We start from the raw sequence: 27,005 nt of genomic DNA, 5'->3' as shown, positions 1-27,005 counted from the left end.
TTTTTTTTTTTTTTTTATATATATACATTTTTTTTATTAAAATAAGTAGCAAACCATCCAAACACTGACTTTTAATAGCTGTTAAGTCAACCAATCATTGCCCTTATTTTGCAGATACATACAGTGTCTTTCAGCAAATATGAACTTTTTGTCCATATTTCAAGTTTAAATTTAACCTTTACAACTTTTCTACCATGTTTTTACACCAGTAAACATCTTTCAACCTTTAATTTGCAACCAAATCTTTTTATTTTTTTAGACATAGTGAAAATGTGGTTAATCACACCATGTCCTTGATTTTTATGTATGGTGGAGAATCCACAATGCTGTGGGTCTGCTTCTCTCCTAAATATTTTGCAAGAGTGCAGTGACTAATGAATACCAGGATGTTTTCCACTGGGGAGAAATGTTTTAAGTAAAATATGACCAGTGGTCTGGATTCTACAAAATAACTTTAGGTATGAATTTAATCAATTAAGATTGAGACAGGGTTTTCAGGGTCTTGATAGTTCCAGCTTGATCAGCCAACCTGGTACAGCAATGGTCCATTCCTCACACAGGAAGGTGTTACTGGGCATCGATGGGATCCCGACGCCCGCCATGTTGGCAGCTCGCACCTGGAACTGATACTTTCTGTTTTCCCGCAGCTCTGACACCTGGCAGGCACAGACACAACCAGATAAATCATCTGCTGCTCATGCAGACAGCTGCAAAACATCTGGACGTAGAAAAGGGCTCCCGTGCGCTCACCCTGTAGGCCCTCTCGCTCACAGCCTTCACGTTGGCCTCGTGCCATTTCCCCGGCACGCCATCGACGACCTCACGGTAATCTACGAAATAGCCGGTGATGTCAGCTCCTCCAATGAAGGTCGGCTGCTTCCAAGAGAGCACCATGGCGTCGCGCACACACTCCAGAACGGTGATGCCATAGGGTGGAGCAGGAGACGCTGGGACAGAGGACTTCAAGTTAACGCCATTGCCTCAACAGAGAGAGCGTGCTCATGGGAAAGTGAAATAACAGGAAACTGACCCCATCTGGTCTAATGCACTCATCATCTTTATTAAATCAAACCGTTTTAATATTCCTTTACATCTGTTGCTAAGGAATTAAATACTGAATATGTTCACAACAAATATAGAATGCCCTCATATTCAGTTAAATATCATATGATGTTTAGGAGTACTACAGAAACACAACTAAGAGCGTAACTGTGAACTTGGTGTACTTTTTGGCGTCGAGGTCTGGAATTGGGCTCATAGTGTCCCAAGGGTTGGATTTCTGGAGTGTTTCATTTCCAGAAAGGTCAAGCGTCCTGCTCTCGTGTTTGTCCATTTCTGGGGCAGACTCAGACTGAGAGGCTCCAGATATGAAAAGTTTCTGCTTGTTTGAAAGTTAGAGTGCTCAGGGGGAAATCATCAGGAGAGCGGAAGCTGGTGCTGAGGTGACAGGCGAACGAGTCGGGAAGTGACTTAGGGCTAAGTACTGATAAGGAACTATGTTCTATGTTAAGAACTAAGTTCTTAGTTAAAGAAGGAACTGGTGAAGACTTACCTTTAATACAGAAGAATGCAGGTGGAGTTTTCCATTCGTCATATTTATATTAATTTTAGTACAGTGTTTTGTAAAGAATAAGTAGATCTTGAACCTTTCTCACATAGTCACAAACTGTAATGTATATTAATGGGATTTTATGGTCTATAGATGTTGTTCATCTAATTCAACTCAGCTTGAGCTTTTCTCAAAGAAGAAAAAATAAGTTCAGTCTTCAGATGTACGCAGAGCTGGTGGAGACATTCCACAAAGACTCGCAACTGTAATTGCAGCAAAACGTGGTTCTACAATGTATTGACTCAAAAGGCCTAATGACACCCTTTTAAAATGTTTATTTGTTAAAAATATGAAAGCTGTGTAACAGTTTTCTTCCACTTCATAATCATGCACTTTCTTCCATAAAATCCCAATAATAGACTGAAGTTTGTGGTGGTAAGGTGATGTGAAATAGCTCAAGGGGCATGAACTTGTGTACATTTGCAAGGTGCAGTAAACTTGGATGACAGAAAATTAAAAAAAAAATGTGAATATATTGTGTTTCTTTCTTGCAGCATCCGCTAAAGGGTTTCAGGTTCTCTCCTGATCCTTTGCACTCTGCTATTTACCAGGACCCTCTACAGTGAACTTACGTGCGCCACCGGGTTTTATGTCCACCACAGCAGTTTGATCCTGAATCTGAATGACTGTCTCAAAGTGTACTGCTGAGATTTTATCAGTAAGAAATTCAGAAACTGAGCCTGACTCTGAGAGGGGGTTCTGGTCTACAGACCATGAACCAGCAACCCTGACCCCCTCTCCGCTTTCAGTGTCAGCCTGAGCTTTATTGTGCCTTTCAACAGTGAAATGGGAAGGCTGGACAGTTTCATGCTTGTCCGTCCAGCGTGGCTCGTGCTCGGTTAGTGGGCACGCGTTACCCCCCGGCCCCATCTTCGAAAACACACCATGTGGAATGCCGCCCCCTATGGGTGTTAGCAGAGACAAGCAAAAAACAATGACTTAAACCAGGCAATAACAATATGTTGCAGCTAAATCACAAAACAACAATGGAGCACAACAACAGAAAAAAAAAAAAAAAAAAAAAAAAATGAACACGTAAACACATTATTCAGCACATGAGCCTGTAAAATAGAAAGCAATGTCTTCATCTGACTGGGAGGGAAAATGAAGACAAGATGACCGACAGGTGACATCCATGTGAGAATGAGAACATGCACCAACGTCTTATGACGTTCAAAAACAATGCCAACCTTTTCTACAAGGCACTCATTGTTCTACTATGGTTGTATTGCTATGAACAACATTTTTCCAACATTACTTTTTATTAATAGGAGCACATTTTTAGTTATTTGTTCTTGTTTGGGTGTCTTCTAGGATTCTTTTTAATTATTATTTTATTGAAAATAATAATCAATTTTAACACATATTGGACAAATAGGATTCAAAATAAATTTACCAAACATCTGCCTGCAAGATAAATACATTGGCATTGCTTCTGAGTGAGTTTCATAAGTACAAAAAGACTCTCAGCTTTAAATCAGCCAGTGAGTGTTAGTTAGGACGCTGGAGAAAGGTTTTGTTAGGAACAGAGAGGTGCTTATTGACAATTACAATACTTTTGCACATGCTGCACTTCCATTAAAATGTATTTGTCCCCTTATACTACAGACTTCCTCTGATTTTGCTTTTTGTCACACTTTAATCTCATTACACTAGACACACCCAGGCCTGATTACTGCCATATCTGTAGAATTAAAAAGTCCTGTACATAGAACCCGTCTGAGACCAGGTAGTAGGCTAAACAATTTCAGAAGAGAAGAGATGAGCAACAAATTCAATGACCTAAATCAGTCTGGATGTTTAAAGCCTGGAAATCAGTTGTGGCTTTAAGCTTAAATACACTTGGATTGTGCAAAAAAACAATGATGCATTACCCAGGAAATCTAACTCTGAAAGTTCCTAAACAAACCAAATTAATGTTTTGAAATGGCTTAGTCAAAGTCCAGACTTAAATCCAGAGCCTTTTGTATTTATTGTTTTTTGCCAATATTTAACATGTGTTGGATGATCTCGAACATTTGAGTGTGACAAAATAAAGAAAACTGAAGAAATTTCTTAAAACTTTGCATTGTCAAGTATAGCATGTTAGATCAGAACAATTGTTTGCCAAGTTAGCTTCAAAAGCAAATGCTAGAATAAGCAAACATGGAGCAGTCTAAAGGATCTGTCAGGGTGTGGAGGGTCCATCTTTTGGTACCTTCAGCAATTTCGACCCGGGAAAGGTGAGTCTGAGGAAAGGGGGATTGTGGGAAATGGTGTACCACATTGATCCGGTTTGCATCGACCGCTGAATTGGATCAAGTTGATCCAAAATAGAGGAAGTATACAAGTCCTGACCCCAACCCGCTTCAGGCAAAGCAGGAGGTGAGGCGTCTATAGGGTGGATGCAGCTGAACAGGGTGGTGTAGAGCAAAATTTTGGAGTGACAGAGTGGGAGAGTGTGGGAGTGCAGATGAAGACCTGAAAACACTTCTGACAAAATAACAGTGTCACCATTATTGTTGTTCTTCCATCACTTTTCCCCAGTAAGCTAAATACATTTCTGAATTTGGGGTCCATAACTAAAGAAATGTCAAAAGTCACAGTGTTGAGAGCATTCAGGAGACATTTTGTAAACAAGTGATCTATTTTCACCCAGTTAGTTAACTCCTAATTTATTTATTCCATATTAAATACTCAAAATATATAGTTCAAATGACAATTTTACACAAAGGGTTGAATAATCTAATATTTCCAGTATTTCTGACTATCCCGTGACTGATGTTTCTTTCACTCACCAATCGCAGCCTTTACTTCCACTGGTTCTGATACTGGGGAAAACTGGCTGAGCCCTGCGGCGTTCACAGCCCTCACCCTGAACACGTACTGCTCTCCTGTAATCAACCCATGGCAGATGAACCTGCAGGACAGTAAATTGAAATTTATGATCCATAACAGATGCTGATTTGTATCTGATTAATATCAGAAGAGCATTTAAAAAAAAAAAAAGTAGTTTTACCTTGTTGCCCGAACAGGCTTGTTGTTGCATGGCTCCCACACATCGCTTCCAACGATACTACACTCAATGTAGTATCCGACCAAATCTTTGACGTCCTTAGACGCCTCCCAGCTCACCACGACGGATGTGTCCGTGTTTCTGGTGGGGACGACTTTTCCCGGAGCCGATGGGATATCTGCGGATGAGATCATTTCATATCTTCAGGCTACTGTTGGTGTGATTTATTTACATAGTGATGTTCATTACTCTGAAACACCAATAAGTTAGAAATACTATTAATGGCTTCAAGACGAGCAGAACTGATTCTGGCTTTAGAGTCAATACTTAAAGTTGGCAGGTATTTCTTTGGCTCCATGATGTCAAAGTTAGACTTGGTTATTTATAAACGTATTTATATTTTTGGAGGGAAAGATGAATTTTTATACATAAAAAAAAACAGCCGGGTTATGTCTTTAACCAGAACTCTGGGTTTATGCTGTTCTGCTGGTAGTTTTAGAGAAACATTGGGTGAAATATGTGACCTACTTTGGCAAATCAAATAGTACACACAATTACTGTAATGGCAATAAAGGCTTTCCATTGGAGGGTAAAAAGGGTGTAAATATTTCTAAGGTAAGAAAAACAAAAACTGAAATTTGTTAGTATTATTATTATTATTTCATTGTATCCACATCTACACTATTAATGCAGGCACAATTTGCATTCAGAAACAAGTTTATTGGTTGAGTTCAAATTTAAATCTGCCTAAGGTATGAGAATTTTTAAATCAACTGTATGTTGATCAAAACCTACAGTTTTAATCTACGTAGATCTGGTTTAAATCTATGCTAGATTTGAACCAGATCGAAGTAGCAAAGTGTCCCAAATTAGGTTGTTTTTATCTGAACGTTTAGTCAGAAAAGCGTTTGATTCTGGGCAAAAGATGCCACAAAGACATTGATAAACAAATGATTTTTTTTGGCACATAGTATAATAACACAGACCTTTGTCTGTGTTATTATACTATGTGCCAAAAAAAATCTAAGTCCTGCAAGTTACTGTATCTTCTGACCAAGCTTGTCGCCCACAGTGATGGCTTCAGTTGGCTCAGATGGTTCGCCGACTCCAGCAGAGTTGCAGCAGCGGACACGGAACAGGTAGGACTTTCCCTCAGCGAGATCAAACAGAGCGAAGCGAGGAGACTTGACTGGGATCTCTGTGTTCACCCTCTGCCAGGTATCTGTGCCCGAGACACACTGGCAAACAAAACCAATAGCGTTAAACAGATTTTAAAATTTAAAAATTGCAACAAAATTTAAGTTTGCAGAACTTTGTCAATATTCACCTTCTCCACATAGTACATGACCCCTTCAAGGCCCTTCTCTCCAGGAGGCTTCCAGCTCAGGACCACATAGTTTTTGGTTGCCTCAGTCACTTGCAACTCACGAGGTCTGCCAGGAACAACGCCCTCTAGTCGTGAAAGGGTGAGTTGGACGGGGCCCAATCCTCAGGTAAGCAACATGACATCCAGTACTGTGACTTTCTTACCTGCAGGCTCCTCCTCTGTGACAATGATTTGGCCGGTCCAGGGTGCAGAAGTGCCTAACAGAAAAGCATGCATGTAATCAGTAATGTTTTGATGTTTACCACTTCCTGATTTTTATTCATCTTCCATTTTCAATATTTTCTACTTGCTTACCTTCAAACTGAGAAAGACTTAGCTGTAGTTTTCCTTTTCCTTAGCATGTTTTACTTTTATATGATCATGAATCTCTATGAATTTAGCACTTTCACCAAAGTCTTTTACCACAGACATAGTAAAGCTAGATCCCCTGGATATAGTACCTCTCATGCGGGCTCGATCGGCCGGATCCATTGCTGCCACCGGTTCAGAGACCCTAGACGGGTGGCTGATCCCGGTCTTGTTGACGGCTCGGACTCGGAAGATATAGGACCGGCCCTCCACCAAACCAGTGACGGGGAAACGGGCGAACTTGACCGGAGTGTCATTGCACTGAACCCAGTGAGTCGTTCCAACCTCACATCTGTTTATAACAACACAACTGCAGAATGTTAAACTGAATTGACAATATAGTTTTACTTGCAGTTATACTTTTAATAACCAGAAAACAATAAGAATTGTTTTTGTGTCATACCCTTGAATAAGACATTTTGAGGTTAAAGTCTGTCATCTTAATGAGGTAATATTTGTTCCAATTTCCTTCCCTTTCTGAGGTTCTAACATGTTTGAGGCAAATTTACTTTAGCTGCTACTACAATACATAGAAGTACAAATACAACTTCTGTGTTATTATGTCTTAGTTGTTATTCTTTTTTTGTCTGTGTCAACACATGCCCAACCACAAAGATATGTTATGAGATAGATAAGATTTTTGGGTTAGTTCCTGTAACTAATTGGTTCCTGTATCTCTAACTTTTCCTGGGATTGGACATGTACATGATTTGCTCTTGTGAGTGAAAGGCCGTTACACTTTGGACCTTAATTTTCACTTTCTGTTCTCCACAGTCACATCTTCACACCTGGTCCATGATATCATTGCAGGCTGTTTGTTTTGTTTTCTTTGGCCAATGTACATAACGCAATATGATATGTAGATGGATGTTGATAAATACGGGAAAAGACAAGGACAGTGTGTCACCTTCTAAATATACAGCCAAAGTCTAACCTGGAGTGAAAACAGGTCACACTTCTTAGCTTTGTATTAGATAAAAACATTTAAAAACCTCTGTATCCATTTCCTTAGACTTTATAGTGATGCTTTATTTTGTTTTTGTCTATCTCAAACAATGTGTAACCTGCACAAAATAAGAAACCCGTATTTTATTTTGGCGGGTCAAACTGACAGCACCCTTTAAGTTCCGGGTCACAGGTGACTCGGATTTCAATCGCTGTTGCTGCTGTCGCTGTGGCCAGCTGCTCGTCTCGGCGTCTTCTAAACGTATAGAAGAATACGGCTGGATCGAGGCTTACTAAAAGGGCCGAAGGATTAAATTGGGTGTTTCCTGCCGACCGCTCGACGGTGAGTCGTTTAATTTACGTACTTTGTTTTCTTTGGAAATAGAAATGCGGTGGCGACACGCCCACTTAATAGGTGCATTAACGACTGAAAAGTTAATTTATTGATTTAAAAGGTCATTTTCTTTTTGTTAATTTTGTGGCCGAATAGATTATATGTTGTTAAAATATTAAATAGGCCTTTTGATTTTTGTAGATTCGTCCTTTTAGGACAGTTTATTTATTTTTTTATTGATCGATTTTTGCTAACGGCCTATAGAACTCTGGGCTTGGTCATTTGTTTTTTTATTGGGGAGTTGCGCAACGAAATAAAAGGAAAAAAAAACAATTGTTTATTGAAACGATATGGAAGTCAATTAAGTTTAATTGGCTGCGTCAATTAAACTTGGGTATAATGTGAAAGTACACTTTAATTTGATCTGTACCGGTAACTTTAATAAGGTCTATACCCTTGATTTGAATCTGAATGTAACTTTGTATCTGATCGCGATCTTTAATTGGAAATTCATTTGAAAAATTCATGAGAAAACACTCTATGGAATATAGTTATTTGTTTATTTTTTCGTAATTGTTGAATGTTTCTTTATTTTGGATAACAGTTTAACAATGTTTAAACATGACAGCTAATTTGTTTTATTTTTATTCATGACCTTGTTTAGGTCAGGTTTTTTCCACCCCCTGTGTCACGTCAGGATGGCGAGCTACCGGATCACCGCAGCTTCGCGGTAGGATTTAAATGAACCAAGCTGTTTTCTCATTCTGGACCTATTTGCTCTGGATCATGGACAAAAAGGGACAAAAAAAAGCAATTAAATATTGACTGATGGACTATTGATCATTTGGATTCATGAATGGACCAAAATAGAAACTCTTGGGTGACATCAGGGTTTATTGTTTTTTTGTTGCTGAGTGCTTGTTTTTTCCTTTTTGTGTTTTTGGTTATATTATAGAAAATCACTGTTATTATAAATATTATTATTATTGCATATCTTCATATATATATGAAAGAAAAAAACAAGTTGAATACAATAACTTTGGCTGTAGTCAGGCGCCTAGCCTTAACTAGCGTTACAAATGCAATGAAATAACATGGGCAATCTGTGGCCCATAATTTTGCACTGGTTTGCTCACGTTTCAGTAATTATTCACTCAAGGTTAGTATGAACCAGATCCTTTATATTTTAAAACACTGTCCTTTTTGTAGTATACAGCTATTTTTATTCTCAAAGAAAAAATATTGGCTATGGACTATCGGCAACTCGAGCATACGACATAGTGCATTGTAGGATTAGCTAAACTAACAAACCAGAGCAAAATTACAAACCTGTCAACAAAGTAGCCCAAGATGGCGTTTCCTCCCTCAACAGCTGGTTGCTTCCAGGTAACAATAATGTAATCCTTGTTGGCGTCCAGACAGCGTACGTCCAGTGGGGCTCCAGGAGCACCTTCCACCTCGGCATCTGCATCTAAGCATACAATATCGCCATGGCCATGATAAGTATGTTGATAATATATTTCTTCATGTTCCTAGCACTAGAATCGCCAAGCAAAGGGAATTATTAAGCTGTTGGGTGTTAATGTATCACTTCATTTGATTATTCTATAAGTTATGAATACTTGTTGAGTCACAATGTGCTTTTTTGAAGCAAGTGGGAGTTATGGCTATCGCACTGACTTTAAGTGCTGCTTTCTAAGTGCTTAATTATCAACGATAATCATTTTCATAAAGAAATCTTGGCATCAAGGTTTTGTTTTTTACATCTGGCGCATCATGAACTTTGGCCAATGTCCTAGACCCCTGTTAACATATCAAAGTCAGCTAATGTCAAGGGTAAAGCTCATTCGTGTTCATAAACAACAGTTTGACATCATCTGTTACTATAAATTCTGAAACAATGAATATTTTTATTTATTTATTTTATTTCCTTTATTTAACCAGATCCATGGATCTGCAGATCTCATTTTCAAGGGGGACCTGGGCAAAAGTCTGTTTAAAGGGGTCAGAGGGAACAGTTGCTTGTAAAAAGGGTTTAAAATATTGAACATTTGTATTATTAATTAGCAAAAATATACTTTGAGGGAGATAACATTTAATATCCAAGTTAGCGCATTGAGTAACTTGAGCAGTGTGTCTGTTCTTTCTGAAAGCCTTTATTAAACTCACAGCTCTTACAGCCAGACTCATTCCATTAATAAACCTTCTTAGCTGCAGCCAAGACCAGAGTGTTTTTGTCATGGAGATCATACCGTCGCCTCTCCTTTTTCTGGGCAAACATGAGCTTGCCACAAGGGAGAAATAAGGGTCTATTTTCTAACCTCTTCATGCTCCTCATGACTGGTATGCAGATGCGGAAACCATGTTTGACAGGTTGTCTCTGAAGGCAACAAAGATAAGTTCAACTGACCTGTTTTCCATGGCATTCAAACGCATGCCAGAGACTTGCCGCTCAGCAGTGCCTCCATTAGCAATATCCTATTTAAAACCACTCAATGACATTCAGACGCTGATAAATAAACAGCGTCATTATCAGGTGCCAGTGCGTGTGGTGTTGTGACTGTGACCTTGATCTCATGAGACACAAGCAAAGGCGAGGGAATCCATTGAGTTCAGCTTGGGTCGACGTGGATTACAACCATTTAAGTTATGTAAACAAATAGCGTGTGTTGGGTTTATTGCATTGTTTTGAACATATGTGGATCAAATTTAGCCAATACACACAATTAACACTTCACCTCTAACGTTTTCCGATAAAATATCCTTAAAAGAGGTTTACCTTTGACAAACACATAGGCAGAGTAGGTCTCGTATCCAGACTTAGTGGCGACGCGCAGAGTGTAGAGCCCCTCGTCCTCCTTGTTGAGGTGGGTGAGTGTCAACGTGGCTCGGTCTCCACTCCAGTGCATGTGGGTCCATTTAGATGGAGACAGCAGCACATCTGAGCGACAAAGCATGAGAGGTGGTGATCGCATTTACAGTAACGTGAACTGAAGTTATCAGGTTGGACGAGGGTTTAAAAGTGAGCCAGTGTAGTAATACATGTCTACCCACCATCTCTGTACCACTGAACCTCTGGCTGGTAGCGGTGGAGAGCTGGGTAGATGATTACTGTGCAGCCCAAACTCATGGTCTCCCCCTCTCTTCCAAACGACACTCCAAAAGTATCAACGATGTGAATCTGGAACGTGATGCCATACTCAGAAACTGGGCCGACTGGAGGCAAAGAAGATAACTAGTTATTGGAAACTATATGTTGTGCATGACATCTAGATATTTTTTTATGCTGCTTGCTATATTTAATTTGACAGTAGAGTAAAAGGAATAAAGTAACAACGGAATTAGACGTGTTGGGACTGAAATTTTAAAACCAATGCAGGAAATTAACACTTACGTCTGGGAACCGGCAGTGTTTCATCAATTTCACCTTTGAACCCTATGGAAAAGAGCAGGAGCTGCTATAAATACTTGCAGTACGCAGCATACAGCGTTGTATGTCAGTCAAGATGAACTGTATGTACAGTATTTTAAGAAAATATTGCAAGAGCATATATAAACTCTAGTTTTGACTCTTAAATATGCCTTTAAATAATTTTATATGTGATCATGAGGGTTGTGATAGTGCCGGGCTTCGGTGAAACCTACGTTTGACAACGACAGAGGCAATTGCAGACTGCTCTCCTTGCGAATTCATGGCAGAAACACGATACTGGGCAGTGTCATCAAAATCACATCTGCAAGATGAAACCATTAATTAGTATGCATAATATGCACATAATATCAATGAGGGATTCACAGGTTTGGCGCCATTTCTCTGTAACTCCAGCAGCAGGCCTCTTAACCATGTGTACATAATACCAACGATGTGGGCCCCAAGCCATAAAGCATCCCAAAACTCTGAGCCAGGAATACTCTGGCAATAACTAGACACCACTGGTGATGTCATTTCCATCTAACGCAATGGGGCCGGTGTACTTGAAGGTACGTGTCGGGTTGAAGTACCAGAAACTGAATCCGATGTTGGCACAAACAAAATATGCAGGAAAATCAGCCCACTTTGTGAGTTTGGTTGTTTACGTAAGAAGTAAAATGTGATCTATGGATGGGGCCGGCGTTCCAACCAGGATGCACACAGAGGTATTTAATGAAATGCATATAGGCAGTTTAGAATAATGCGTTACATGAACATTCCTACTTTCCATGCTAACTAGTTACTTAGCTAGCAAGATTTAGAGAGAAAGTCAACCAGTTAGATAAATAGTGTGTTCAGCTTGTACTCTAAAGATGAGATGCTAAGTGGTGATAACTTCATATCAGTTTTTTTTTTCAAATGCTTCAGTGCATTTCTCTAAACAAAATTTAAATTCTCACTCTACCTCAGTCCCATTTGATACATGAATTTGGTTGAGTTCCTACAAACAAGTTTTTAACTCCAATAGTATTGGTATACATGGTATTGCTGTAATCTAGTTCACATATGGGTCGTATGGACATAGTCTGATAGTGAACAACATTTTCTTTTCATTATATAATCTTTATGGTGAGGAGATATTCAATTGGGTAAATTAATATTTTATTTTAAAACAAATATTCACATATTAAAACTAACTAATAACATTGTCCTTATGAGTAACTGATGCCTGTGTGTGATTTCAGTCATGTAAGTAAGAATAACGGAGGGTGTTCTAATTTATTCCGCCCCAGAAACTGCTTTTTCAAACTACAGTTTACAGGAAACCCACTAAATATGTCATGGGATGTCCTAAAATTCATGCCATAACTGTTTATGTTATATCAACCATGTAGTAATCAAATGCTTCTATTTTGTTGATTCAAGAACATTCATTTTGTTAAGAGGTGGTTAGCATTGTTTTTTTTGTTTGTTTTTTTTATAAGTATTATCCTGTGGAAAGTAACTTACGTTCCTCTGTATATAAAGTACTTTATAATTGATTTTAAGTTCAACAGGGGAGGCTACACTTACTTGTTAATCTCCAGCGAGTGCACATTGTATCTGCTCTCCAGTTTAAACTTGCCAGGATTGGCAAGTGGGTCAATTACCACATTGTTTTTGTACCTTAGATTAGGAGGTAGGAAACATAACAGAAGACAGATAAAAAGGAGAAGACGTAAAAGAGCCAGGAAAGATAATTTTGAGAATGTTCAGAAGGAACTAGAAAGAGGCCAGGAAATCCAGGAATGATTAGAGGTTATGTTCTAGGTGATTTATGTCTGTGGCCTACCAGATGACCCTGGGGTCAGGCCAGCCGCTGACAGTGCAGTGCAGCCGCACACACTGCTTCTCCCACACCGTGTGGGAGCGAGGTTTAATCACGAACTCCGGGGCGTGCATCAGGCTGTCTTCGTTCATCCTCTTGAAGTGTTCCTCGTGCTCATGGATCTAAACATAGCAGAGGGAAAACATTCAGGATAATTTCACCTTCGCCACCAGTGAACATCTAAATCGAACAAAACAAGGCTCCATAAATGCAGCAGGAATTCACATTGCATACCCAAACAATGCAAATTCTGCGCTTCTTTTAATTTCAGATGCACATGCAAGCCTTGAAGCAGCAGCATGTGTTTTAAGAATGAGTGCAGTGCATGATTTTTTATTATATTCTAATTTTAGCTGGATGTGTGTGGCTACATGCCATCCAGCTCAAGACCACAGGGACTCTGCTTCCATGTACCTCAAGAAAAGCAATCTCCTTAAGAATTTGTCACCCACTAGTGAGCTTGCCTGGCAGAGTGGAGACAGATAAAGGCTCTGAGGGTGGTAACTGGTGTTTGTAATGCTTGTTAAATGGCCCAGCTACTACTTCAAATAATCACTCGGTTATATAAATAACTTTCTTGTGTAAAATGATGTAAGAAAATGCACTCAACCTTCCTACTGACCGCAGAAAGTAACTGCGGTTCAGGTAATAGTAGAGTCAAAATAGTAAGTGCTACGAATGTGAATATTGCTTTTAACCGGTTCCGTATTTTACAATGGGAATACATGTACAATAATTCAGCAGGTTAATGGATCATGGTTTGAGGAACAACAGGTCCTATTACATATTTGATGCATGTAATATGGCCTTTTGTGTACAATGCATTTGAATTAGGTGGTACGGGGTAAAATTTATATTCTTCTACTTGATTAGAACATGGTTACATTATTTTGCTTTAACGTCTCATTAATTATATTAAGAAGTTTAATGCCTCTACAACCCTTTACTATCACAGGATGAGTTAAAACTTCATCATCGCAGACTAAACCATCTGCATGAATTTAAATAGTACTTGCATTGATTCTGTAACAGTATGTACAGATTTCCTAGCTAGTGTGCATTCAGCTAAAACTGGATGCTTACCTGTCAATATCTGACTTTCAGCCATACTAAATGTTTTCTGTTTCAGGTCAGGGATTATTAACAATATGCTTTGTGTTTGGCAAATCCCAGAATAATGAAAAGATCTTTTTTTTAAAGAATGTTTTATTAGCTTTATTAGTTTCTTCAAACTCTAAAGTTTAAATACATTTCCGTAGTATTTGGTGGAATTGGAATGGGATCAGTTCTTTGTTATTCCTTCTTCTAGGCATTCACATTGCTACTTTGTAACTAATTTAGCACTATGCTGGCTTAGTGTTATTTTCCATTGGAGCCTTAACTTCTTGTTTGATGTCTTAAAATATTGCGTCAGTACTTCCACATGATGTTTTTCACTCATGACTCTAAAGCAAGGTCTGTCCCTGAGTGGACATTCAAACTGTAATCAGGCTTGTTATGTTTCTTTGTGAATAACAGCTTCCTCCTTGTTGAGTGGTCTTACAGCCCATGTTGGTACTGGATTTGTTTCACTGTGGATAATGACGCTTTCTTACTAGCTTCAGCCTGCATCTTTACGTCTTCAGCATCTGTTCTTGGGTTGATACACAAAACACATTTATCTCCCTTGTAAACGGTATGACAGCTGGGCATTCCTATGGTGTTTATATTTGTGTAAAATTGTTTGAAGAGGTTAACCTTGAGGCATCTGGAAATTCTGCTCAAGGATGAAACAGACTTTTGGAGGGCCACAATTTGTGATATTTTACCTATGACATCCACAAGTAGTGTGGTTGTAGTGTCCTTGAGGTGTTACGCTAAAATACACCTGCATGTGTTTCTCCATTTAGCTCAGATGTGGTGATTTAACTGATCAGAAGTTCACAAAGACATGAAATGATCACCCGGGAAAACCTTACATTGTTGAAATACATAGTAATCATAGTGATCTTAGTGAAGGGAAACTTCTGAATTTGAAGATAGTAATAAAAAGAATATCTATAAAGTATCACTCTATTATTTAGATTATTCTAATTATTCTAGTTGACCTAAAATAGGAAAAGCTTAACCTGATTTTATTGACTATGGCAAAAAAAAAAATGGTAATCTGAATACCAACATGACATGGCACTGACCCGTTTATTCAGAGAGATGCGTTCAGCCGACTCACGCATGGCCTCCTTCCTGGAAATCACCTCTGACCTCTCCATCTCCAGACCACTCGTAAACAAGTCCCTGCGGGCCATGTATGCAGCCGTGTCTCTCACTCTGGCCTCCTCTGTGTCTGACAATCCCGTAGCAAACTCTTGACTATCGGTGTCAGCGGAGCAGAACCAGGAGTGGGTTTGGAGGAGTGAGAGTTATCAGAACTGAAATAGCTCGAGACAGTGCGAAACTTTGAACGTTTTGTTACCTGCCCCTGAAGATGGGCACTACATAGCCGATGATTTGGTTCTCTTTGTCGAGAGCCAAGTAAGATGGCTTGGATCGCTTGGGTAAGGGGCTTAGTCTGTTCTCCTCCAGTCCCAAGTGAGAAGACACCTTAAGTCTGAGACAAACACAACAGCATCAGTCTGGCACAAGCCAGACAGTGCAACATTTCATAAGACAATGTAGATACTTCATCAGCGCAGACTAAACATCTGCACTGATGTTTAGTCTGCACTGTAGATAAAGGTAAAGCGAGGAATTGATTAGCAGTAGGTTAACATGAAATGATGGAGACAGTTTAGTCTTTATTGCAGCATATTTATACCTACCAACAACAGTTTGATTGATTTATCTCCAATCTACCATAATGGAAAACATAATTAAGGCCTGACCAACTCACTAAAAACTTCCAAATCCGTTTGACATTGCAAGAAAATCCAGAGCAATGAAAATGGCCAAGAAGTATAGCCTTAGTTCATTTTTTAGCTTCTCTATTTACAATGTTTCCATTCAAAACAAGCCATCTCTGTCCACTGTAATCCCGGTTAAACTCTGCTCTTGGGGATTGTGATTGTGTGGAAGTGGGGTTTGGTATTTGAAGTATGCGATAAAACAATCTCCACAAAGTAAGGCAATCTGCTAGGAGCAGCTCTCTTTTTCCATGTCTGTCTTGGTCAATTCCCTTTAAATAACCTGTGCATTCATTTGACTTTCCAAGATAAAACTTGCAAAAGAAAATCCCAAAGAACAACAACTTTATTCACAAAAAAATGCATTCATTTGCTATGGTCTAAAGATATTGGTACAGATGGAGCTATCAAAAGTGTTGGGTAAAATAAGCATTGTGTTGGTAGGTAAATCAGGACAGTAATTGGTGATGGGCTAATAAACATGCAGAACAACAGAAAATATGATGGCATCATAAAAAAATCCTTGCAATATCATAACCTTCCTCATTTATCTTTAGTCACCACAGCACAGATTTTTTTTTTGTGCCAATGAGCCAATCTTCTAAAATTTCATCTATGAGATGACGTTTAAAGACCCTGATCTTGTTCACACTCAGCAAGTTGGCTTGTCACTAGGCTGTAAGCTTTGATGCACTATGGAGAGGAAAAGCATAGCATACTCCTCCCAAATCTTTGTGAGTCTGAATAAGCTCAAAATCATCTACAACATTTCTTTCATTATTTCAATTCATTCTTCTCTTTAATATTTTTTGGGGAACATATCGCACATTAACACAGTGAAACACATACAAAAACAATCTTGTCTTTAGAAACACCTTCAGAAACACTGCCAAAACAATCAATACAAATGTGATCTGGTGGTGAAATTTTAGTTACTTTGGGATGAATGTGTTAAATATTAGTCTCATTCTGTATGACAACACGCGCTGCATCTCCGGAATAGCATGCAAAGATCAGCATGCAGGACACCAACCAGTTTTGAGTTGATACTGACAGGAATAATCTTCAGTTTTGAATGAAGGCTCGTCAAAGTGAAATTAGGGATAATTAAGAGGGATAAAAAGTGGTTACTTGGTGTAAAGGAAAGATGATCCCAAAGCTCTGACTGGGAAGAGTTCCAGTAGGGTTGATGGAGGTGAACCAGCTCAGCTGGGGTGGGGAAGGCAGAGGTGTTAGAAAGGTAGTAGGGTTTTCCTTGGATATTGTAGTTAACTACCCCAGTCTTCTTCTCCCCTTCCTCCTTCTTACCCCCTGCTGGCGGTGGACAGGCTGGTTCCAGCAGAGTACCTGCTGCTGGACTGGTAGTGCCTCATTTTAGACTCTGCCTCCGTGCTACGGTAGCTACGGTCGTAGTGGCGGTGGTGCTTCTGGTAGAAGGGTATTGATCCAGACATGTTGCGTCCCAGAGCTTCTTCTTGTCTTTCTGTTTGTCACGTTAGTTCAGTTAAACAGCAGGTTCATCATCTTTTACTCTCTGCTGTTGCACATAAATTTAGCTTTCATGATAAGAAAAAAAAACATAACTGTAGTTTAAACACTTCTAGATGATTTGATTTAAAAAGAGAGGCTCAAGCATCAAGAAACTTGCAGCATCTGCTTCAGAGACATCCGTTTCAGACAGTCAGGCACTTCACTGACATGCTTAATCAGACATATGCACCAATTACAACCTGGCAAGCTGTATTCTCATCCCCCGCAGGAGTCCACTTACCCTGTGCAAAATCCCTCAAACTCCAACCTTTTCAGAAAAATAAAGGATCCAAATCCACTCTTTACAGCTTAATAGCCCAGCAAACCCACAGGTAGGTGCTTACAGTGCTGCGGGCTACACAACCAAAATAATGTTGGCTCAGGCCAGAGTGTCCAAGCTGCAGTCGCGGCCTTTTAAGGAGAGGGTGGAGATAAATATAGCAGGGAGCCGAGTCGACTCTGATAGTGGAACACATTTATGGGTGCAGGTTTTCATGCCAGTAACTGTGGTGTGAAGGTAAACACAAATCTGCTCTTAAAGTTAGTTCAATGACTGATTGAATATTCCCCAATGAATCCCTAAGCTGATGCACTTTTACATTTTCCTAATTTTCCATCTGGACTGTGGCCGACTGTCTGTCAGAGTTAGTTAACCTTCAGCAGCTTTTGTCCTGCTTTTTACTCCAGCAGCCTCAGCTGTGACTGATGCTAACTTTAGCTATGCTATTGTTACTCCTTCACATTCAACAAATACCAGTCCCTATGTCACTCTCTTTTTCAGCCCCTCTCATTGCTAGAAGAGCATGAATGTCCCCTCTTGTCACCAGCAGTCTGCAAAGAAAGATTACATATCAAAGTGATCGATATTCATGAACATCAGTGTATTGTATTGGGATTTCGTGCCACGGATCATCACAAAGTTGCACATATTTGGGAAGTGGAACAAAAATAATGTTTTTTTTCTTAAATAAAAACTGAAAAGTGTGTTATGAATTTGTGTACCGTATCTGAACCAAAGCTTTGTGCAAGATGAAGATGGTCATGTTTACTTAAGCTCAGTTAGACTGATTGTCATTGTACTGCATTTTTTCAGTCTTGTCACAGATTCTCAACTGGATTTAGGTCTGGACTTTGCCAGTGAGGTGTCCAACCTAGGGATATTGTCTTATAGTCTAATCCTGTTTTGAACTTCTCCACAACTTTATCTCTTACATTTCTGGTTTGTTGCGCAGTGTCTGTTTTACTGTTTTACTAAGAGGTGGTGTTGCAAACCTCTTAGGCCTTCACAAAAATATTGACTTTTTACTGGGATTGACGTACAAAATGTGGACTCTACACTTAGAATTGATCCAAGTTTAAAATAAATGTGTTCTTCTTACTTTACAAAGAAGTACTATATGCATTGCTCTGTCACAAAAACAAACCTGGAGAAAAAGGTAAAAAAAAAAAAAGGGGGTATAACTCCTTTCACAAAGCACTGTGTTTGATGTTGGCATAAACAGATTGACATATCTTTCCCTTTTGAATAAAGCATCCAACAGCAGGTGGACAGATTTAGTTTAGGTGCCGCAGATACTTCAACGTCGTCCTGGAAATTAACTCAAGTGTCCGGTAATTTTCCATCCCACAACATTTCCGATGCTTTTGTTTAGGGACCTTCCATCTTTTCTGGCCTTTATCCATCACATTCCCACATAATACAAGGGTCAGCATGACAGCATAGCCGAAATGTTGTGGCAGTCATGTGAAATGTGAGCCCATTAAAAGAGATCAACCAGCCATTAAATGTGGGAGGTCACACAAGACACAAAGAGGACAACATAGCTGGAACATTTTTCATCAACATAACAGGTTGAAAGTACTTGTTTTGTTTTGATTTGATATAATTAGTTGTGCACTCTAAACATTTAACTTTTGTGGGAGAGTCAGAAAAACCATCAAAAATACTGCTAGTAGTTTGTCACCAGCTAGGTAAGGGACACAGCAGGCATGTGGAGGAAGTTAGCCAGCACTGCACATCACCTTTAACGCACCATTCCCATGGTGACACATGGTGGTGGCAGCATCTTGTTCTTCTTTTATTGCAGGGAAAGGGAAGTTGCACCAGGTAAATAAAATGAATACAATGTGCTGCACAGTTTTTGAATGTTTATTTAGAAAACATTTACTATCTTCCTTCAACGCCTTTTTATGTTGGTTTGAAACACACAATAGTAATAAAGTACATTAACCCTTAGGAGTTAACCCTTAGGCATCCTAAGGGTTAAAATGTTTTTCGACAAAAGGATTTTTTACACTTTTGCAATCACAAAATTGCAGTAGATCTAAACATTTGATTTATTTATGGGTCAGGAACAAATTAATTATCTGATTTGGATTAAAGCAGCAGTGTTGCTGTAGACATGATAATATATGCAACTGTAAGTGAAAAATAGGCAGAATAATTATTTCATAACATCACCAAGGAAAGTGAGTTTTCCTGCTACAACAGCGCCCTCTAATGTTTAAAGTTGAGACAAAGATGACAACGATCAAAATTCAAAGCTTTATTGTCTTACACACAGTAAGGAGACATGTTTCAATATACAATGAAGTTCTAACTTTGCTGCCAATACTACATGGCGTATAAAATATATGAATAATAAGGTACAATAAAGGACACAACATCTAATTAACAAATAGAAAAATGAATTGTACAGAAACATAGACTAAGCAGAACATAAAGTATGTACGTATTTGTGCAGAAAATGTGCTGCATTAGCTAGTATGTGGAACAGTCAGTAGTGAAGCAGTGAAATATACAGATTGTGCAATCAGACAAGTATGCTTGTATGATACTGTGCTGAACCATAATGTCCAAACATCCACTGTGTTCATCCATTTATCCTATAGAATCTCAGGGGACTGCTGGCGTTCATTTCCAGTGGTCATAGGAGTTCTCCCTGAACAGGTCACCACTTCATCACAGGGCAACACAGTGACAGCATAAACAGATGTGTGTTTTGGGCAGTAAGAGGAAGTCGGAGAGCCTTAGGATGACCCACCCAAGCATTGTGATAACATGCAAACTCAATGCAGTCATTCGAATCCATGTCCTCGCTGCAAAGCAATAGTGCTGCTAACATGCAGCACAAATATTGGACATTTATGCAGCACAAAGCTCAATAAAACACTGTTTACAGATTCAAATTTATTGATGTTTACTACAGTATGCTTTCTATGTGTGTCTTTATGTATGTTTTATGAGGAAGTAAAGTCACACATCTCTTTAACTTGGTACCAAGGAACCAAGCTTGAGGCAACAATCCTCCAAATAAATTTTGAAGAGAGAAACAAAAAGCAGACATGATACATCCTCCTAATTTGCATTTGCTCTATTGTACTGATCTACTGGGACAAATTGGAGAGGAACAATTCCCCTTTTAAACTAATAATAATAAAAAAAACTCCAGCTGAAACTAGTTAGGCAACCAATTGCAATGACCAAATGAAGACAGATAAGATACAATACAAACTCAAAAGCACTTGATCGAGACTACTTATATTGAAAATAAAATCAGCACATGTCACATATCACAACACATGTCCAACTTTGTTGTTATTAGATTAGAGATGAGTTAGACATAAAAGACAGATGTGGCTTATTTTAAACATTGAGTCAACCACATGTCACTTTTAAAGCCTGGAAACTCAAAGCCTCTTTTGAAAACATTGACTGCTGAAACAACAGTTGTCTTACTCATGGCTGGACAGGCAATAGTTATAAATATCCATCATGACATCATTTTTTTCAGTTATTGTTCTCAATTAAGCAAATGAACAAGCATTGTTTTTATTTATCATATTATTCAAGTAACTTCATGTCTTATTTGGGGGAAAGAAAAAAAAACCTTGACAAATAAGTCCTTAAGGTTACATGATACATCCTGACAGCAACATATGGGACAAAAAAAATCTCCTTACCTTTTTGATGTTTACCCTCAATGGAGGAAGATGTCAATGTCTCCTGGACACATGTCCATAACATTATGTTCAGATTTCTGTTCAAAATTCTTTATTATTTGATCTAATGTAATATTCAGATTTTAAGGTGAACTAAAAGTTGAGTTTTCAATAACTATCACTAAAAAAAGTAGAATAAACTCATAAAATGTATTTGTTCATGTAATGAATCCATTATGTGAATTTTATATTTTGATTTGGATCCCTGAAATAAATTAACTTTTTGATAATATTCCAATTTATTGCATACGCACTTATATTTGATTCGCACAGGACTATTTAAATTTTTATCTCGATTTAGGACTTGCGAAAGACAAAGGAGGACGTCTGCTTCCTTTCCTTAAAAGGGCATATCCAAGAATGTCAAGGAAGCGTTTGTGGGGAGTTACACTTTTTCAACCGGGGGAAGGTTGAGAAATTCCTACATTATTTTCCATATAAGCTCAACTATTCACGTGAACTTTTATAAATACGTTGATAAAAAGCATAATTTCAAAACTCTTTATAAGTGAAAGGTATCTACATTTGTTTTATAAAGAGAAAAAATTGTATTATAAACGGCGGTCACCCCCATGTTTATGTACTTGGTTTATTCCGATGTTCAGCTCTGAACCCACAGCATCAGGAAGTAAAGGGCGGTGGTTGAGAAACGAAGCAGCAGCTAATTAGCTTGAAAATTATTTCCCCGTAACAAGGTAAGAAAGCGTTTAAATTGAGGTCTGAACATAATTTAGCAACACATAAATCTCCTTTTCATATTTATGTTGTATTGAAGTTGTATCCTTTAAAACTTGACTAGAAAATAACGGCAAAATTTACGGTTTGTCGTGCTCGGCTAAGACCAATAATAACAGTTAGCGACACAGCTAACCTCACGGCAGCTAACGTTACGGCATAACGTTTTTAATTTGATTATTTAGTCACCGGGTTCCGTTTGAAAAGGTAGTTGTTTGCTTAAACGGTTAAAGAATATTGCTGTATTAATCTTCTGCTCACGTTTATTGTGCTTACTTTATTGTATAAACTAGGCCGCAAAGCACTTTTTGAGAGTGGAAAAGGTAACAGATTTGACGACCTGCTAATTGTTGCTTACTGCTGTTTGTTAATAAGAAATTATATAAAAGTCACGTTTGTGACAGTTGTACGTTTGTCCAAAGATGCAAAAATAAAGGTAGATAATAAATGTGTCAATAGTTATTTGTGAAATCAGTAGTTTTTGTATTAACCAAGATGAGGCGCTATTAAAAATATGTTTAGAGCACTCATTGAAATTTGTTTAAATTGATCTTATCTGAATTAATTGGGTTGTTGTTTTTACCTGTTTGTGACCAGTTCTTAATTGCCCATGCTGTAAATACAGTTTAAGCATCCTTTACAGACAAAACTACTGCAAAACACTGCAAAAAACACAACATTTAAAACTTGATGTCAATGACATGAGACTTTCCCTTCAGAGTTTCATGTCAAGACAAAGCTGTGGATGTCTGCATTCCAGACATTTCCTGATAAGGGCATCCGTCCTCACATCAGTAACTTTCCCAGTGAAGGCAGCAAGCTAACCAACCTAGAAAGCTGAGCAACATTTCCATTTTTAGCTCAGCCAGGGACACACCACCAGGGATTTACTGCTCTGGAATTAAATTACACAGCCACTGAGATAGATATGGCATCACAAAGTTTTATTTTGAGTAGCAGCATGATCTGTTGCACCTTTTAATCATAATCTTTTTCTGCAATTGGTCTGAACCATTTGAATTGACCAGTATGTAAAATCACATGCCGATATGAATATTTAACATTTCTTAATGGGGTTTATACATTTGGAGCATCTTACTGGTGCTTATCCTAAGTCTATAACCAATTTTTAGCTACACAAATATTTAGAGAAAACAGTTGTTTAAAAAAATAGACCTATTTTTTTTATTTTCAATTATTAGATTTCAGAGTGAATTACTAATATGCAACCATTTATAACTGATTCTCATACATCCACCTCCGACCTAATACTTCAGCCCCAGGCAAGTCATACGTAACAGCATCGAGCTTTAATGATCCACGCCCTCCTCTTTGTTTTGTGGAATTTTGATGACAGCGTTACACCACATACATGTCTGGCATAACTCGCGGTTTATTTTCTTTGTATGGATAAAGACTTTTGAAAATGATTTTATTCTGAAAAGAAGCTTTTTGAAAGAAAAAAATGCAAAGGTAATTTCAGATATACTCATGTGGACTAGTCCTAGAAACCTTAAAGTTGTTTTTTGCTTATGAAACCACACTTTTTGCGTTAGTAGGACAGTTCTTATTTATTTTTTTGGTGTATTTAATGATATAGAAAACAGTAGGTTTGTTTTCACTATTTGATCTGCAGTTTTTATTTACTCTAAGCTCCTTTGTCATCCCACTTAGCTGAGCTGTAACAATATTGCGCTTCTACTTTTCCAGAAATATACTAAACCAGCCACAATGTCGAGCAAAAGGGCAAAGGGAAAGACCACCAAGAAGCGCCCTCAGCGCGCCACCTCCAATGTCTTCGCCATGTTTGACCAGTCCCAGATTCAGGAGTTCAAGGAGGCCTTCAACATGATCGACCAGAACCGGGATGGCTTTGTCGACAAAGAGGATCTTCACGACATGCTCGCCTCACTGGGTGAGTAAAATGTTGTAATCGGCAGCTTTTTTATGACACTCACTTTTTGCAAACAATGCTGCATTAGTTATTATAATTTTGGCTCTTATTGCAAGCAGTAGTATTATATTCTCATGCCTGCTTGTAAATGATCTGTAGTGTGTTTAGGGCTGTGAGTGGCCACACCTCAATTATAACAAACTGAGAAATGAGCTCTGGTTTCGGGCCACTGTGGCTCTTGCAGTTCATTTTTAAACGCAAACTTGAGATTTTTGTTTTAGCTTTTAGTAATGACAATTACTTATTCCCAATTGAACATTTACTTAATGGAGTCATCAGTAATTGTTTTTCTCTTCTTTTGTTGCTTTAGATTTTTTTTTATAAAGTTTAAAATTGAATTAACATATTCCCACGGTCTTAAAGGTGCCTCAGTTAACTACATAAGTCCATTTTATTTCCAGTCATGTTTAGGCTATTTCATTGTGTTATTGTGTCTTGATTATGAATGTTTTTGAAGTCCTTGTGTTTGAAAAGTGCCAGCCTATTTGTTCCTGTCAATCAGAAACGTTCCCACTCATAAAACCGATAAAACAAAGCAGCAGATAACTGGTTCGTTTAAAATTAGGTTCTCATTCAAGTTTTGACCAACTTGTTTTATTTTCTCTACTGGTGAATATACAGAAACTGGAAAAGTTGAATGCAAATTGATTTGTCTACTGTTTAGCTAACAAACATGAGCTTTAGTCAAACAGAGAAAAAAAAACTATCTGGCAAAGAGGAACCATAATGTTTCACCTTCTACTCTTTAAATTGCTGACATTTTAATTTTAAGAGCCTTTTGTCTTTTTAAAGGGAAAAACCCAAATGACGACTATCTGGAGGCCATGATGAACGAAGCACCTGGACCAATCAACTTCACCATGTTCCTCACCATGTTTGGAGAGAAGCTCAATGGCACAGACCCTGAGGATGTGATCAGAAATGCATTTGCTTGCTTCGATGAGGAGGGAACAGGTAAACCTGAGCTCATTTATTATATTACCAGTATTGGTCTCAAAGTGCAGAGTTCATTCATATTGTTGAAAAGTCTAAAATAAATTTGAAAATGGGCAAATATTCACACATTCCATTTTACAGAATTTCTTTTTAAATTGATTTAATTGATTTTCCACATCAGTACTGAACTTTAAGCCCTACCTATTGATCGTTCTAGATTTGGAGTTACTGACAAAAACCCCACACATGGATTAAGATCTGTTTAAAAAATCTGGAAAGTTAGTCTGCCTGTTTTATGTCCCCCAGAACCTCTTAGACCTCAGCTTTAATCTGGAGCTGTGGTTTTTAATGGTTCTGGTGCAGATGGCCAATAAACTGTGGTGCAGCAGTAAATGAGATGAGTCATTGTCATTGGGAAGCCTTGAGCTGAAATTTTGATGCTTCTGAACAGAAGATTAGAAATGATCTGTAGGCTTCGCTTTGCACCTTGAAGGCTGAATATTAAACACTATTGGCTGTTTTAACAGAAAATACTTAGGAGTATTATTTGACCCTCATCTCTCCCTGCTGTGTTGCGCATAGATATTTTAAATAGTAAAACTAGAGAACAAAGTACTAAATAATGATAAAAATACCTTGTATTAAATGATAGAATCAACTTTATCATAATTCCAGTTTCTCTAGTTTTTCTTTTTCTCTGATCATGGTCATTTCCTCACCACTTGTTGAGCTTTTTGATCTTGGTCAAGAGAACAAACTCATAGCCATAAATGACAAAGAAAATCCTTCTTAACTGAATATATGATTGGAATGCAGATTACAGCACATCTCACCTGAAATATTTCACCCTTTCAAAGCAGTCATTTTCAGTGTGTAAAGTTAGTGTATCTCATAATTATGAATTTGAAACTATAAAATGCTATGCATGTGCCACACGGTGGAGTTCACTTCATCAGCCTGATGCAAAATACTTTGAAATGAAACCAAACATTTCCAGAAGATAGTGTTGCCTTCTCTAATTGTTTTATCCAGCTTTGTGAGCTTTCTGTCAGATCATAAGCATTCCATCACAATGTTATTATAATCCTTGCTGTCTAACTGTTTGCATTAGGTTTTATTCCAGAGGATTACCTCAGGGAGCTACTCACAACAATGGGCGACCGGTTTACAGATGAAGAGGTGGACGAGCTCTTCAGGGAGGCTCCCATTGACAAGAAGAATAACTTCAACTATGTGGAGTTCACTCGCATCCTAAAGCACGGTGCCAAGGATAAGGACGATTAAAGCACCTCCACCAGATTGTTTCCTCTGACCTGCCTCCGCCTCTCTGCCGTCAGCTAGATCATGCTGCATGTCTCGACTTTACAGTAAAGGCCCCGTTAATACAAACCAAAGCAATAACTATCCACTCTGTTTGCTGTGAACTTGCAGTTTTGCCAAATGAGTTTGTAAAATCTCGTGTTAAGACGTGGCAGAACATTAGTAGCTCTAAGGGATTTATGACTTTGCAGTTCATGTGATCACGTTTAGCTGAATTTTTACATTTATAATGTAAACTTTTTAAAATAAAGCCCTCTATCAAATTATATTTTTCTGACTGTTTCCCTTCCATAAATTACATGTGTAACAAAGTGCATTATTCTGCCTTTTTCCCCACATATAAGTTGGCGTAAATTGCATTCTTGTCGACCGACTTTGTCTTGACAAGTCTGCTCTCCTATTTCACTAAAATCATTCGCCGTGTTCTGACTTGCATACGCTGGATTCTTTAAGATCTTACTGGAAATGGTGGTGGTTCTAGAGTGTACTGTTGTGGCAGCCATGTTTAAACTTGCATAAAGGGAAGTGTGTGCTGATGCAAATATGAACTGTCTCGTTTTGCCTGTTGATCTTAAATCTTGAGTAATAAAAAGTTTAATCTAACAGACAAGGACATTGAGCTGTAAATGAAGACTGCCCAGTGTATGACCTCATTCAGTTTTGTTTTGTTGCTGAGTCAGAGCTCAATTCATATCATCCAATAAAAAAATGTCACTGATGATGGTTATTCCCCTAAAGTCCTGTGCATTTCT

General features: G+C 38.3%; 2 protein-coding genes and 2 long non-coding RNA genes across 7 annotated transcripts in view; 3 read left to right on the top strand and 1 right to left on the bottom strand.

Moving 5' to 3' along the window:
* The window catches only part of myom1b (myomesin 1b), a 28,684-nt gene extending 10,983 nt beyond the window's left edge, over positions 1 to 17,701 (bottom strand). The window contains exons 1-20 of one of the 4 annotated variants that reach the window (XM_015028534.1): positions 17,548 to 17,701; positions 17,085 to 17,259; positions 15,350 to 15,484; positions 15,072 to 15,246; positions 12,862 to 13,019; positions 12,603 to 12,695; positions 11,264 to 11,352; positions 11,013 to 11,054; positions 10,673 to 10,834; positions 10,398 to 10,559; positions 8,948 to 9,089; positions 6,432 to 6,631; positions 6,135 to 6,188; positions 5,932 to 6,056; positions 5,659 to 5,842; positions 4,608 to 4,782; positions 4,387 to 4,508; positions 2,494 to 2,511; positions 751 to 947; positions 530 to 656 (exon numbers count right to left, since the gene is read on the bottom strand). In XM_015028534.1, coding sequence (XP_014884020.1) covers positions 530 to 656; positions 751 to 947; positions 2,494 to 2,511; positions 4,387 to 4,508; positions 4,608 to 4,782; positions 5,659 to 5,842; positions 5,932 to 6,056; positions 6,135 to 6,188; positions 6,432 to 6,631; positions 8,948 to 9,089; positions 10,398 to 10,559; positions 10,673 to 10,834; positions 11,013 to 11,054; positions 11,264 to 11,352; positions 12,603 to 12,695; positions 12,862 to 13,019; positions 15,072 to 15,246; positions 15,350 to 15,484; positions 17,085 to 17,230 — 2,506 coding nt within the window. In that variant the 5' untranslated portion in view covers positions 17,231 to 17,259; positions 17,548 to 17,701. The remainder of the gene's footprint in view (positions 1 to 529; positions 657 to 750; positions 948 to 2,493; positions 2,512 to 4,386; positions 4,509 to 4,607; positions 4,783 to 5,658; positions 5,843 to 5,931; positions 6,057 to 6,134; positions 6,189 to 6,431; positions 6,632 to 8,947; positions 9,090 to 10,397; positions 10,560 to 10,672; positions 10,835 to 11,012; positions 11,055 to 11,263; positions 11,353 to 12,602; positions 12,696 to 12,861; positions 13,020 to 15,071; positions 15,247 to 15,349; positions 15,485 to 17,084; positions 17,260 to 17,547) is intronic. The other 3 variants (XM_015028535.1, XM_015028536.1, XM_015028537.1) reach the window with 3 other exon arrangements.
* Positions 954 to 2,064, top strand: LOC106945100 (uncharacterized). Its single transcript, XR_001424481.1, has 2 exons — positions 954 to 1,122; positions 1,179 to 2,064. It is a non-coding gene; the product is annotated as an uncharacterized LOC106945100 (long non-coding RNA).
* Positions 7,401 to 8,415, top strand: LOC106945101 (uncharacterized). Its single transcript, XR_001424482.1, has 2 exons — positions 7,401 to 7,627; positions 8,283 to 8,415. It is a non-coding gene; the product is annotated as an uncharacterized LOC106945101 (long non-coding RNA).
* A 4,194-nt stretch (positions 17,702 to 21,895) lies between the features above and the next one.
* LOC106945098 (myosin regulatory light chain 2, smooth muscle minor isoform-like) lies at positions 21,896 to 26,972 on the top strand. Its single transcript, XM_015028532.1, has 4 exons — positions 21,896 to 22,003; positions 23,754 to 23,958; positions 24,790 to 24,951; positions 26,045 to 26,972. Exons 2-4 carry the CDS (start codon positions 23,775 to 23,777, stop codon positions 26,215 to 26,217), a joined length of 519 nt encoding a protein of 172 aa, XP_014884018.1. The 5' UTR covers positions 21,896 to 22,003; positions 23,754 to 23,774; the 3' UTR covers positions 26,218 to 26,972.
* Positions 26,973 to 27,005: the final 33 nt, after the last annotated feature.

The sequence above is a fragment of the Poecilia latipinna genome, unplaced genomic scaffold, assembly GCF_001443285.1.
Source record: "Poecilia latipinna isolate Pla-1442-1.1 unplaced genomic scaffold, P_latipinna-1.0 Scaffold127, whole genome shotgun sequence".
In the NCBI taxonomy this organism is placed as follows: Eukaryota; Metazoa; Chordata; class Actinopteri; order Cyprinodontiformes; family Poeciliidae; genus Poecilia; species Poecilia latipinna.
This window is presented reverse-complemented; position numbering and strand designations above follow the sequence as displayed.